General features: G+C 43.2%; 1 protein-coding gene across 1 annotated transcript; it reads right to left on the bottom strand.

The window, feature by feature from the left end:
- Positions 1–708: 708 nt before the first annotated feature.
- On the bottom strand, positions 709–3,295 carry LOC115348142 (transcription factor LBX2-like). The gene is given in 4 exon segments (XM_030030271.2): positions 709–1,954; positions 1,956–2,033; positions 2,178–2,398; positions 2,584–3,295. Coding segments are annotated over 4 exon segments (753 nt in total). The 5' UTR covers positions 2,804–3,295; the 3' UTR covers positions 709–1,720.
- Positions 3,296–14,189: the final 10,894 nt, after the last annotated feature.

Here is a 14,189-nt window from a genome sequence, read left to right as displayed (position 1 = left end):
AACCACTATTGCCTTGAAAACGGGAGAGCCAAATCGAGTCTCACGCTTAAGACCTTTTTTTTTTAAGGTAATTTTTATATTTGTTGGCCTTGACTGTTTTGCTATTCTAAAAATGTCGCCGCTTTAGAGCAGAGAAAATATTCACCATTGCAGAGCTTTCTGGAAACATCCCTGTTCCCTAATGACATTTGAAAGATGTAGAGGGAACTGCAGATTTTTTTCTTCGAATCAATACAACCATTTAGTAATACCTGACTTTGAGAAATAAGCCTCCATTTAGTGGGAATTTTTATCTCGTGTCAACAAATTTCCTTAATCCCAAACTGCATCATATTCTTGCATAGATCTCAGCAAGATTGATGGCACCTGAGCCCTCATTAGTTTTCTGAAACTCTTGCATTAGAGCCACATTAATTGTGCAATTGCAAGCAAATATCTCAAAAGGCTAGAAAAATAGAGCATGGATTACAAAATAATTAAGGAGACTTCCAAATGTGACAGCTACTCAGACAATCAAAGGCCACAGCCTTCAGAGGCACATAATGTTGCTTTTTACCAGGCAAGTGTACTCAAGTGGCAGATTGGCCCCTGTATACAAAAGAAAATAGGTGTATTCAAGGATGACTGACAGAGAACCTTCAGACTATTCATTATGTGGGCCCAGATTACCAATGCGCCGGAAATCTTCTAATAACCCCCGAGATTAACTTTAAAGTGATGGAAATTTTTATTGCTCTTTTCATGTTAGTTGACAATTGACTTTGAAAGATTTATGGCAACTTACATCAGTCAAGGATCGTTTCTCGGAGCCCTTTCTCTAGCCTGGAATCAGGACATTTTGATCTTAAGTTTTCTAGAGCATTATTCAAATGAAAAAAAGTGCATAGCACAATGGTAACATACTTTACTGCCACTTAGGGAAAACCAGCTTTGGAATGTTACATTTCTTTTGGTCATCACCCTCACGTCACACCCCATTAGGTGCATGTGAGATGCCGAGATACTGTTCTGTTGATAAGAAATTTCAAGGCTACATGCTTTCCAAGATCTGTTTAGGCAAGAGGCCCTACTGATCTACTGAGGCTGCACATGAGAGCATGATATATTTAGAAAGTAACTTTTTACATCTTAAAATCATATTCTATATGTTATTTAAAGGGCTCCAACAGAAAACATCTGTTCCACTATAATAACAAGCCCAGTATTAAGTGTTAGTAACAGGTGCATCCACATATTTGGTTAAAAGCACAGTCCCATCAGAGAAAGTGCCACCTAGGACGTAGCTGAAGGGGTTGGATACCCGCTTTAGAGGGTGGGGGAAATTAATGCTTTTTTGCACTCACCCTCAGTACATTGCAGGAAGCCAGAACAGATCTAGAGAATAAGGAGTCTATGCTTCCTATAATGAAGAGGAGCTCTCTTTTAGGGCAGGATAAATAGCTCTACAATCCTTGTGGAAGGAATTCACATGAAAGCTGGAAAAAGTTTCGGTTTATTAAACGATTCCATTTATATTAGTGTTTGTCCCACTGTGTTTCCATTTTACACAGTTGCCTATAAATTCAGGGGCCTAAAGTCCACGATTCAGATTGTCCAGTACGTCCCTGTAAAACGTTTTGCTCAGTGCTGCATCGTAACTCCACCAGGCAGTTACAGGCAAGGGCAGCCCAGATAGCATCAGTAGTGCAAATCCTCCTTAGTCACAGTCCGTATCAGAGGGTCAGACACCCAGCAAGAAAGCTCTGGGATCCCTGTACCCTACAAAGCAGGGTGCCGCCCAAAAGCCCACAGGCTGTGCTCTGCAGGCGCTGCTGAGGTCCAGGGCAGGTGCCGGCATCGCCGCCAAGGTGAAGCCCCCAGAGACAGCCCCTTGCCGGGGCAGAGGTGGTGCCGGGGCCACGTACGTGAGCGGCAAGGGCACGCCGCCGCTCTGAGGTCCGTAGGGGAGGGGGGGGGCTGCAGAAAGGCTCCGTTCTCAGCTCCTGCAGCTGCCGCTTGAGCTTCATCCGGCGGTTCTGAAACCAGGTCTTGATCTGGGGGGGGGGGGGGGGGTGCGGAGGAGGGACGAGGAAAGATGAGGTTACAAGGGCACCCAGCCCGCGCCGCGGCCCATAGCCCAGCCCGTGCCCCATGCCCCATGCCCCGTGCCCCCCGCGCCGTGCCGCCGCCGCCCTCACCTGCACCTCCGAGAGCCGCATCCTGCCGGCCAGCTTGCGGCGCTCGGCCGCCCCCAGGTACTGCTGCCGCTGGAAGGAGCTCTCCAGGGTGCTGAGCTGCTCCGCGCTGAAGGCCGTGCGCAGCCGCCGGCTGCTCCTGCCGCCGGGCTCCTCGGGGCCCGAGCACTCGGGACCCCCCTCCGGCGGGGGCTGCCCCGCGCCCCCCGGCCGCCCGCCTGCTCCTGGGGAGAGGGAGAAAAGGGTCAGCCGGGCCCGGGAACCTCAGGGGTGCCCGCCCGCCCGCTCCGCCTCCGGGCAGGCACCGCACGGTCGCGCCCTATCGGGGGTGGCACAGGGCCCCGTCCGCCCTCCTCCCCCCAGCGCGGGAGCACCAGGATGCCCCGACGGCCGCGGAGACCGCGGTTACCTGCAGCGGCGGGGGCCGCCAAGCGCTCCCTGCTCCTGCCGCCTCTCCCGGCCCGCGGGCCGGCGGACTGCTCCTTGCTCCGCTCGCTCAAGCCGGGGCTGGAGCCGGAGCCGGGCCGGTGGCCCGCGGAGGATGCTCGGTGCGGGGAGCCCTCGGTGGGGCTCTTGAGGGCCTGACTGCTCTGGGACAACCACTCCACTGAGAAAGGGGCCTTGGTCATCCTGCCTTGTTTCGGAGATGCCGGGAAGGAGGGTGTCGGGGAGCACGGCTCCTCCTTTATACCGCAAGTCCCGGAGGAAAACGTTGTTTGTGTAAATACACATCAAAGGGCCAGATAAGTATCATCTAATTGCCATCAGTCCTCCCCCCCAACAAAAGATACCGTTCACACATTGCCACAGCTCGCAGAGGCTCGGCTCCGCCGTGTCTGCCCCTGGAGGAGCTCACTTCGCCGTCAGTGATTTACAGCTCTTGTTACATCCTATCCCGATGCAAATGGCATTTATAGAGCCGAGCGGCCTCAAACGGCGCTGGGGAATGCACCCCCGGGGGAGCGCACAGGGACCAGCATCCTCGGGTGCTGGCGGGAGGAGAGGGGACGCTGTTGCTCCCGGTCCCCCTTCCCCTGGAGTTGGCTTTTTCACTCCTTTAGACGCTGAAGATCCACTGTCTAAACGGAACTTCTCAAGCCTGCTCCTCTCCGGGCTGAGCACTGTGTTCCCGAGACAGCCTGAGGCAGGCAAGTGGATAAACTCACTCATTCCATTCTCCCGGGACTGCAGCATCGGGCTATAAGCACCAGCCATAGGGTGAGGGGTTTGGAGAAGGCTGTGAAACAGAAAAAGGTAAACGTCAAGGCTGTTGGGTCGTACGAATCGACTGGGCTCTGGCTGCTTATATAAAGTATGTTTTCTGGACTAAAGAATCAGAAAAATACAATTATTGCCTTAGAATTAACATTCTGCTGAGATTTCTGCTGAGGTTACAGAATTCATGTCATAGCTTCCCTCCCAGATCTCTCGCGGCTGTGGAGGTCACACAGGTTTCTCTGCTATCTTACTCTCCCTGTCTTTCTTCTTATTACCTTATGCATGTCTTTCAGAAGTGTTCCCCTCCATCTTTGGGTTTTGTGTGCACCAGGAACACTTGGCTGCTACAGTAATGCCTCCGTAGTATATTGACAAAAGGTTCCTGGTGCTTTATGGGCAGTGTTTCACTGCAGGGTACCCATGAATTCCCTCCCCTTATCATCCTCCCCTCCTGTGCAAGAGCAGAGTGGGACTACGGCACCATCCATAACTCCGATCACACCCATGCTTGGTATCATTCTGCCTCCAGAAATCACGACTGCATGTCTGATTTGTCTGTCCTTGTTCCGGCTTTCTGCTTTACACTCACCTCTACCACCTGCACACAAACCCAGTGCTCTACTGTCCATTTACCCTGTGGCTTGCTCTGCTATTCTGCCACACCTGCCTGATTTCTCAGCATTCACTTTCTGTGTGATGACAGTTAATGTAACTATGCTTCTATCTATTTCTTAGACTGTCAGTGAGGCAGTGGCTTGAAGACTGAACCCCTCCTATTTAGTTTATGTCTAAATATTTCAATGTATTCAATTTTAATCTTATGAAGATATATCCTTTTCTTTATATTAATCCAATAAAAAGTTTTATTCAAACCCTCTTCATCTATTTTTTTCCTAAACCCAACATTTAACTTCCTATCTGCTCAAAATATGGTTGTTATATTAATCCATCACGAAATCCTACCATTTTCTGCTTACTAGAAAATTGTTTCATTGAACCATGTTCAAGTTTGGCTTGTGAGCCCCTTCTAAGCTCTGTCTCTCCTTCTTCATTCTCATGACATAGTCTGAGCCCTCCTCTGCTCTACCAGTGACGCCACTGTTCCAGAGTATAATTGTCTCTAACTAACAAAAATACAAACACTATCATCACCTTTATTTAAAGGTGGCTAATAACCGATCTAGAACCACAACTAGGAATGACCAGAGCCCCCCTGGACCCCTTTGTTTCTGGCCTCTGTAGGTAGGGATCGACATCGCAGCCTGCACTGCAGCAATAGCCTGAGCCCACTGAACTAGCTTCCTGGAAGAAACTAAGGGAACTGGTGTAAAAATGTCTAAACAAACGTTCAAGCATTAATGCCTCCTGTACATCTGTTACCTACCTAAAGAAGTCCACAAACATCTCTAGCATGGACAAAGCCCTGCAGGACATACATATTTGGTTTTTTTCCACTGTATGAAAGTGTTTGATATCTAATTACTTGAAACCTCATCCATTTATCCTTCCTAAGCATTTTCTGATATAACAATGGAAAGTTTAGAAAGTTTACTTGACCAAACTGTACAAGATTGGTTTTAAATTTCCTCTATTTTATAAAGAAATCCCCCCCCTTTCCCCATCCCACCTGGAATAGTCCAAGTACAGGCTCTTAACTATTCTTTTCATTAGGTAAATGTGAAGACCACCCCCACAACAAACCTGAGGAAATATTTTAAAATACCAGAACTTCTGAGCATTAGCCACTTCCGGTGCCAACATATTTCACAGAGCAGACCAAGTAGGCAGGAGATGGGGAGGAGACATACAGGAGTCTGCACTGTTAACCGAGTTACTAAATGCCAAGTCCCTTGAGTTAGCTGTATTTAACAGGTGGCCTGGCAGCAGCCTCTCCAGTCAGAAATGGCAATACTAGTGCCATCGCTGGCCTGCAGAATCCTGCCAAGCCTCCTTTGCAGTAATGCAAAATGCCTTTCTCAAGGACTAAATTCTTATGAACATCAGAAAAAAGAAGTGTAACTTCCCTGCAAGCTTCCTTCTCAATTTAAATCTCTCAGTACTTTAACAGCATTCCGCAGCACAGATGGGGCAAGATCCCATCCCACGGAGATAAATATGTCCCTCGTGCCCAGAATTATTTCCATTCCCAGTCCCTACATAATATTATATATACATATAAATGTGACTAATATAATTACACACTACTTACTTTATATAACATATATACTTATATAGCTATATACAAATTTTTTTTAAAAAGTATAAAACAGTCTATCTGTATGATGTTATTTTTTCCAGCTTTATTTTATGTCACCAAGTAAAGGCACTTGGCAAGCTGTTGGATAGGACAAAAAGAATACATGACATATGATGGTGCTCTAAAAAATAGAAAATCTCGGGTTTTAGCATCCACTGATACATCTGTCACATAGTTTCTTTACAGATTTTAAGACATTTTCACCATCTGAGCTGCAAATTACATCTTTATACACTGCTGGTTTATTAATTGCATTTTATTGAGGCAAATGTCACAGCCAAAAGATGGTGTCAAATGTTGAGCTCTCAGAGACACAAATTGATCACATTGTGACAAGGTTAAACCAAATCTCATTTCCATTATCCATAAAATGTGTAAGTATCCTGGATAGATGGCAGATGACTTCTGGATGTAATGACTGCTACAATATTTAACAGCTGCTAGTTTAATTTTATCTAAAATTCTTAAGCTGCCTTCTTTCTGTTTCTATGTATTATTCATTAGGTATTTGTTTGAAAACCTCCTGCTAAACTGTGATTCAGAAATACCATGTTTAAAATCAAGTGATGTTGCCAATGGGATGAAAACCTGCTCATGCTAAAGTCCTCAGGAATTTGTCAGAGTGTGAAGCAGGAACAGACAGGACTTTTCACGCTACAAGGAGGTTAAGACAAAGAGCTGATATACAAACATGACTGCCACTAGCATGAGTCTTAAACTTTATGTAGGTATTTGTACAATACATAGTTGCTCTCTTTGGGGAGTCAGCACCTTCCCCATGAAAATAAGGACCACCAGCTTCCTGAAGACCAAAGGAGGCTGAGGATCATAATGCCAAATGCCACCCCAGGCCAGGCCATTCTGTGGGAGTTGATGTAGAAAGGAACATTTTATCATCCAGGGGAATTAAAGTGAGTTGAAATTTGTCACTTGGCACTGACCCCTATATTTTGTGTGAGCTGCAGCTGCATTCAGAGAGGCCAAGAAATGGCTTTATAGATGCCTGGCTGGGACAGGTAGGATGGGATCGAGATAATAGTGCTTATATGCAAAGCAGGTCCGCAGAAATGTATACATGCAACACTGGTCTCAGGCTGAGGAGGTTCTGCTGAACTAGCTAATCCTCCTTGGATGCCTACTAGGCAGTTGATAACAGATGTATTTTGGGATAACAGCCCAGCCTTTGAGAACTAATTGCTGCTCCACATCTTCCAACCCAAAGGCCAGCTCTGCCCTAGTCAGCCAGCTCGGAGCCCTGCAGAGGGGCAGGATTGTGCTCCAAGATATCCCCTTCTTACTGAAGCTTTGAGAATAACTAAGGACTGCCAAGTATCTTGGGTTCCCCACAGGTACTGGAGAAAACTGCCACGACTTGGCCTTGCTGCAGGGGAGGTACACACGGCCAAATGAGGGGACTGCCATTTTGCAGCAGCAGGTGACCCTTTATTGTAACAGTAGAGGGTCCTGTGAGACTAGACTAGAGTGAATGTGTGGTCCTTGGGAGTAGCTAGGTGGTGATGCAATTAAAAGAGTGAAAAAGGCAGCTTAGGACACACGGGAGGATGTGTGTTCATCTGTGGACATGTGGATTTCCTGTGAAGGTCTGCCCAGTGAAGCAAGGGCTGCTGGCATCTGCTATACAATTTATAGGGTCTTTGACATGGCATGTTTATCCAACCATTGTAATTTCTGAGAAATCACTCTTTAGGACTTAAAAGCATTACAAATGGCCTCTAACCAATCTCTTTATTATCAATTATTATAATCTTTCCTCTTTGACAGAATAAGAGCTACTTTTCCATGAGGAATGAGAAGACCATATGTCTTTTCCTGGCAGAAATAACAGGACGGCCTGGAATAAACAGAGTGACAATGCATAGATGAAAATGAAATGTCTCATCATGCTTGGAATTGATCTAAATCAGCACAGCACTCAAAATGCCATGAGCTCCCATGGCTCCTTAGCATAAGGCTGTTACCAGCAGCTAAGCAGAATCCGTGAAATGTTTTTAAAAGATATATATTCTGCGGAGAGATGCTGTAAATGTTAAGAAAGAAACCACTTATATATGTTATGTTTTTAACAGTTCCTTACCCCAAATTAAGCTTTTTAAAAAAGAAGTCGAAGTCAAAGTCAATATGACTCAGGACCACATTTGAAACATGTACCACTGCTGTTACAGAAGCAAGGTTCACCAGCAGATTCCTTCTTTTTTTAAAATTTATTTTTAAATTTTTATTAGACAAACTATTATAGTTGGAAAACCAGCCAAGCTTCAGGCATGTAAATCCTTCTTCAGCACTCGTTGCTGTCATACTGTCATTGAGAACTCTATGGACACCACTCAAACAAAAATGCTCAGAAGTCTGTATTTAGTTTTATTCTGTCTAGACTAGTAATTAGACTGCTAAAACTATTAGTTGAAAGGAAGCAGCATGAAAATGGGCTTTAGAAATGGTTTGATTTTCCAGAGTTGATAGGGTTTAACTGTTAGGTGCATAAATATGCTTTAGGATCTGGGTTGTGTTAAAAATATGAATTATCTAGGGATATGACACGTACCTATAGAGAATAATGTGCACATGCAAATTGACATAAATCCCACTGGTTTTAGCAATTGTTCAGATTGCTTGGACTAACAATCTGATCAAGACCACAAAATGGCACACTGAGACACCCTGAAAGCTTTTCAAAACCTAACAGAGAGGCTTACTTCACATTTTAGATCAAGGCCTTTTTCTTTCCCAGTCTTTGCTGAAGGATAAGTTTTTTTCCACAATGGTTACTTCTAAAATTACATTTAACAACCTATTACATATAAAACTAAGAATGCATTAAATCAGAAATGTTCCATTATTTTTACTTTTTGTTTCCCACAAATACCTTCTAAAGAAATTTAGCTATACTATGACTAAAGCATTTATCTTTCCTGAAAGTAACTTTTCACTTTCAGCTATTAAAGAATGAATCTTTTTTTTTTTTTCCCCTTGATTTTAGAGTTAGCATTTGAGCATGATGAGTCAGTAGGAGAGTGAGCCATCACAGCTGGCAGCCCTGGGTCATCCAGCACCTTCTGTGCCCATCCTGGTCTGTGCCATACAATGCTGCTTTGAAATGCATTGGTCCCAGCAGTGAAAATATTTTACTGACCCTTCCTTCCCTTAACTTGCACCTAATATAAATCAGATCTTTGCACTGCTCCAAAACCAGTCTGTTGAAATTAAATGGAAATAAATGTTACCTTTTTCTTCCCCGACTTCAAGACTCTTCTCCATTTCATGTTTCTAGTTTTTTCTTCCCCTCTTCTGTATTCTTCACTATAGACTGTTTCTTCCTATTTTCTTTCTTCCAGCCACTTCCATCAAGCACCCGGCAAATGTTACTATCAGCTGAGGAAGAGAATAAATTTGGCAGGATGCAGAACTGTAGCAACAGGGCACAAATGACTCTGTCCATCTACCTTCACTGCACCCCAAAACAGGGAGCACAGACATATCCTGACTTCCCCTCTCATTTACTGATAAGGGAAAAGCTAGCCTATAACAGGTGAGGACAGGAATGCAGTTAGGCAAGATGCTTAACACTGCCCCTGTAATGTGCTATTCAATGTCTATGTTTCCTCCAAGCAATGCAGCCTACTTCCTTTGACAGGTTTTACACCAATGAGTGCATTACACATAGAGAGAAGGTAATTAAGATTTAAAATTATGAAGTTGTGTGTGCATGCATTTCTCTAAAAGGTTAAAGGGAGCAGCTGAATATAAACACATGTTCGTTTTAAAAATGGAACACAAAAACCCTCTGCATTTCGCGTTTGCCTGTTTCTAGTAGGCAGACATCTAGAAGGCCGATCGTTTTCATGATACCTTTGCTCATAGTGCAGTACGTACATCTAAAAGGCTGAAGGGGTCTCTTGTGCCATCTCCTGGTTATATTACGACTTCACACCCAGGAAACTGCTACACTAAGGAAGGGAAAAGCAGAAGTTTAGCTGAGGCAGTGATGGAATCCGAGAATCATTTAGGTTGGCTAAGACCTTTAAGAACAGCCAGTCCAACCATAAACCTAACTCTGCCAAGTCCACCACTAAACCATGTCCCGAGACTCAGTTCTTGGACTGGCAAGACTTGCTTTCCACCCTCCCCCAACAGAGGCACGTGCATGGGGAACTTTTACCCCTCTGCTGTTTTTAGAACAAAGTCACTTTTCTACTGCATTAGCATATGTATGTAAAGGAAATTCAGTATCCCTCCTTAACATCTTTTACATAAGTTCAGGTAATGCACACCCTGGCAACATCTACTCTTTTGCTATGTATCCGTGGAAAAATATAAATAAAAACCTTAAAAATTAAAGCGACTGGAATACAATTAATAACCAAGTTAATTGCATTCCCTGATTGCAGGTAAGTATTTGAATTTGTGTCCAGTCTACTTTACTGAGAACACAGAGGGACTGAAGATCACTGTTGAGGCCCTCTGCCTTCTCAGGGGCAGGACCAAGTGGGCCTGGGCACTCAAGACAATTTTATCCGGTCTGTTCTTACAGATTTACAGGAAAGGGGATCCTACTGGTGTGTTACAGGTGAGTAACCTATTCCAGTGCTCCACACGAAGCTCTCCAATGTAAAAACTGAATCACCCTTGCTTCAAAATTAATACTGCTTGCCTTAAGCTTCACGGAGCATGGAGCAAACTCACTCTCCAGCTACAATAACTTTTTACAGCAACATTTCACATACACAGTCCTGCTCAAACTAATCTTTTATATGCAAGTCTAATTCTTTCACTCTTCCTCTGTTTATGTTTTCTAAACATGTTTTTATTACTGTCCTCTATTCTCTTTCATTTTGCCTGTATGTATCTTAAGTGCAGTGCCTAAATGGTAAAGTATTCCTGCTGATGCTTCACTAGTGCCAAACAGAGCAAAATAATTACCTTCTGTCATATACGGCTCTCCCATAGTACACCTCAGGTCTTCCCTATTTTTTTTTTTTTCTTTTTGAAAACTGTACACATGGATTCATATTTGGTTTGTGATCCATTATGGTCCCCAGAGATTTTTTTCCAAAGTTCTGCAGTTATTTTTCATTTCATATTTATCCTTCAGGAATGTAAGACTTACAGCTTAAATTTAAACCATCATCACGATTATTGTGAGTTTTAATCTTGTATGTTGTGTAAGTGTGTTTTCCATCCCACTCTGTATTTCATTAGTAAAAATCACAGACACAATTGGATCCAGGCCCCACCCATAACAACATGGTGTAGGGTGTGAGAAAACTTTGCTACGGTAACCCAGGATAGTTCGCCTTCCCCAGCCAAGTATGTAGAGTCCCAGGCATGTCTTATCTTGTTCGTTCCTGTAACCTGGAATAGTTCGCTTCTTCCCATCCAAGTATGCAGAGTCCCAAGCACGTTTTACCTCGTTGTTACCGTAAGCCAGGATAGTTCGCTTCCCCCACCATCTGCACGGGCGCCATGGTGAAGGCCAGCTGCGGATCTCAGAATTCAAGACAACAGCACCTGCATTACATCAATTTGCTAACGAGCAAAACAGGACATTGCATACGTATGATGCATTAAACAGCACAGGTATTATTAGCCATCCCTGTGGTGCTTTCCCTTGAGCTTCACTCCCAAGCAGGGCTCTACTGCATCAGGTCCCCATTTGATTAGCATCGGTGCCCCAGGATTCCCACCGTGGTAATGCTACAACTTTGAAAAAGCCAAAGCTTTCACTTATTGAGTCTTGTGCCTTGTCCCTGAGGGATCTGCACCTGCTTTTCACTCATAACGTGAGTAGTCCTACCCCTACTACATCCCACTCAATTTATCTTCACAATTTAACAAACACTGGTAGTTACCCTTTGAAATGATGTATTAACTACTTGTGTATCCACCTTACAGTACTATCATCTGGATCTTTGCAACCTAGTATATAATCAGGTCAGGTGGATCTGTTGTCAAGGGGTTTATTGACTTTAACGTACAACACACTGTTTTTAATCTATTGGGACAGTTACCCTGACGAAGGACACCATTAGGTTATTTAAAAATTACTTCATGGACAAATGCATGTCAGCCTTTTAAATTAGTCTCTATGCTTGCAGATTTTTAGACAGCTTTTTCAGTAACTCTTCTGGTACCAAAGTTCATCTGGCTGATTCCCCAAGTCATTCTTTTTACCTTGCCTTTCCACTCATTCCTGTGCTCTTGCCCACTTCTAATAAGTAGTATTATTTTCTGGGAACTCACTCATTCTTCCTCAATCAAAAATATAATCATTCCAAGATTATTTCACAGATTTGCTTCTTATTACTACAGAACACACGTAATCAGAATTTAATGTTCTAATACATCTAATTAGCTTGATAGTCTCCCATTCTGACCTGCATTCCTGTTTCACTTCGATCACGATACGCATTGTTTAGAGGGTAGGAAATGAAATAGCAAGCACTTCAGGCTTTTGCACCAAATCATATCTGTTCACCTCTCCTGGTAAGCACAGAACTCTTATTGTATAATAGAAAATTTTTTAGGAATCCATTTTTATTGTTTTGCTTTTCCCTTGCTGGCAATAGCATTTTGTCTGTCCAGTTTTGTTCCTAACCTGCTGTGCTGTTCCATTTATTCTTGCCAATGCAGCCTTCTTGTTCCCACTTTTTTCAGTATTATTTTTTGATTTTTTTCAGGTCATTGATGAGCCCCTAATGCAGCCACACTGCTCTATTAGTTTTCTTTCCTTTGCATGAGGATAGACTGTTGTTATACTTAAAATACAGCCTGTTCTAGAAACTCTCGGCTCTCCTGAACTTTTCTTTGCCTTAGAATTCCTTCCCCAGGACCTCATGTACCAATTCCTTGAGTTTACTGAAGTTTGATTTTTTGAAGCCCACTCTTGTTATTCTGCTTCTTTCATCCCTTTCTTTCCTCTGAATCATGAACTCTGTTGTCTCATGGTAACTTTCATCTTGATTGCTTTCCACCTTCAAATTTTCAACTAGTTTATCTCTACTAATTGCAGTAAAATCTTAAATAGCAGCCTGTTTGTACAAATGAAGTCTCCACACTCTCTGGCTGATGATCAGTTACAGACCCCATACTATGGCACCTAGCCCCTTTAAACCCAGAAAAAACTATGTAGGCCTGTGTTTAGATCCTAAAACAACTATATACATTTTTGACATAGATTTTAGTAATCTTTCGCTTTGTCTTTCCTTCCTTCCAAATGGTTGTTCCCTCCAACACTTTGTAACAACATTTTGTGTACTACAGGTCTAGCCTTTTCCCCTTAGTCCTCACGCTCCCAGCACTAGCTTAGACACCTAAAGCTACATCTAAACTGTCCCCATGCCAGGCTCAGACAAAAGCACATCCTGGCTACCATCAGAGGGATACGCAGGTGGTATCGGTAGAGAAGTGAAGCACAGCGCACTGCAATATGTCCCTTGGTCTGTACAAATAAAAAAATGAGGGACTATTGGTGGCACTTCAAAATACATTGTCCTTGCAATTTTAGATGCAGCCTAAGATACTCAGTAATTTGCCAGCTATCTCACCTTATGTATTTGGTGACCTATTGCAGTTCCCTACATCTTTCTCTAGGTTTCAGTCTTTTGGTCAATTATCTTTTATTTAAATAAACTAATTTGGGGGATTTTGTATTCCCAACAACAGTCTTTAACAGATGTATCCCATCTTTGTCCTGCAGTTTACCTTCATGGAGAAAAGTTACTAAATACTTATCTCAGGAGTCATCTGTTGCACCACTGTGTGGTTATCCAAACAAAGGTGGATCTGCCATTTAGCAGTCTTTTCTAGACCTGTTTCCCTAGCTTGTTTGCAAAAAGCCTTATTGTGTATCTGTTACTTAACTGAATAATTTACTCCTGTTACTGTTTATGAGCTTTATGAGATATGATCACAAATAAGCATCTATTTGCAGATTTTAACTCTGAGTCTGATGCTCAGGCTGACCTGCACCCAGTCAACCTTTCCAAGTCAGGTTTCTTTGATAATGGCAATTCAAATTGTCCAGTACTCGAAGCTCTTAATTTCATTATGACAATTGAGTTCTACCAGTTTAAAACACAGTATCTATTTTAGTATCTAAAACCAGTATGTATTTACCTACATAATGGCAACATCAGAACGACAAGACCAACCCTAGTGTTAGAATGAATGATCCAAGAAATAAAATAATCTTACAGCTAAGACACAGGACAGATTTACAAGACAGATATCCAACTCCTGCCTTTTAGGCAACTTACAAAAGCGTCATTTACATCAGACCAAATACGAACAAACAAAATGATGCAAAGACCAGATCCTAGACTAGATTACCACAATGGCCTGATGTAATTTGGCAACTGCCAATTCCACTTGCATGTGAGACACTGAAGTACCGCTGAACAGGAAGCACACTAAAATAATGCCAGGCTGAAGCTCTCCTGGCATACTTTCAGGTTGCTCACAAAGAATGTTCATGTAATAGCTAAAAGCCTTCTTCAAACATTGCAACAGAAGAAACTAAAGAG

Source organism: Aquila chrysaetos, chromosome 11, assembly GCF_900496995.4.
Source record: "Aquila chrysaetos chrysaetos chromosome 11, bAquChr1.4, whole genome shotgun sequence".
NCBI classification, from domain to species: Eukaryota; Metazoa; Chordata; class Aves; order Accipitriformes; family Accipitridae; genus Aquila; species Aquila chrysaetos.
This window is presented reverse-complemented; position numbering and strand designations above follow the sequence as displayed.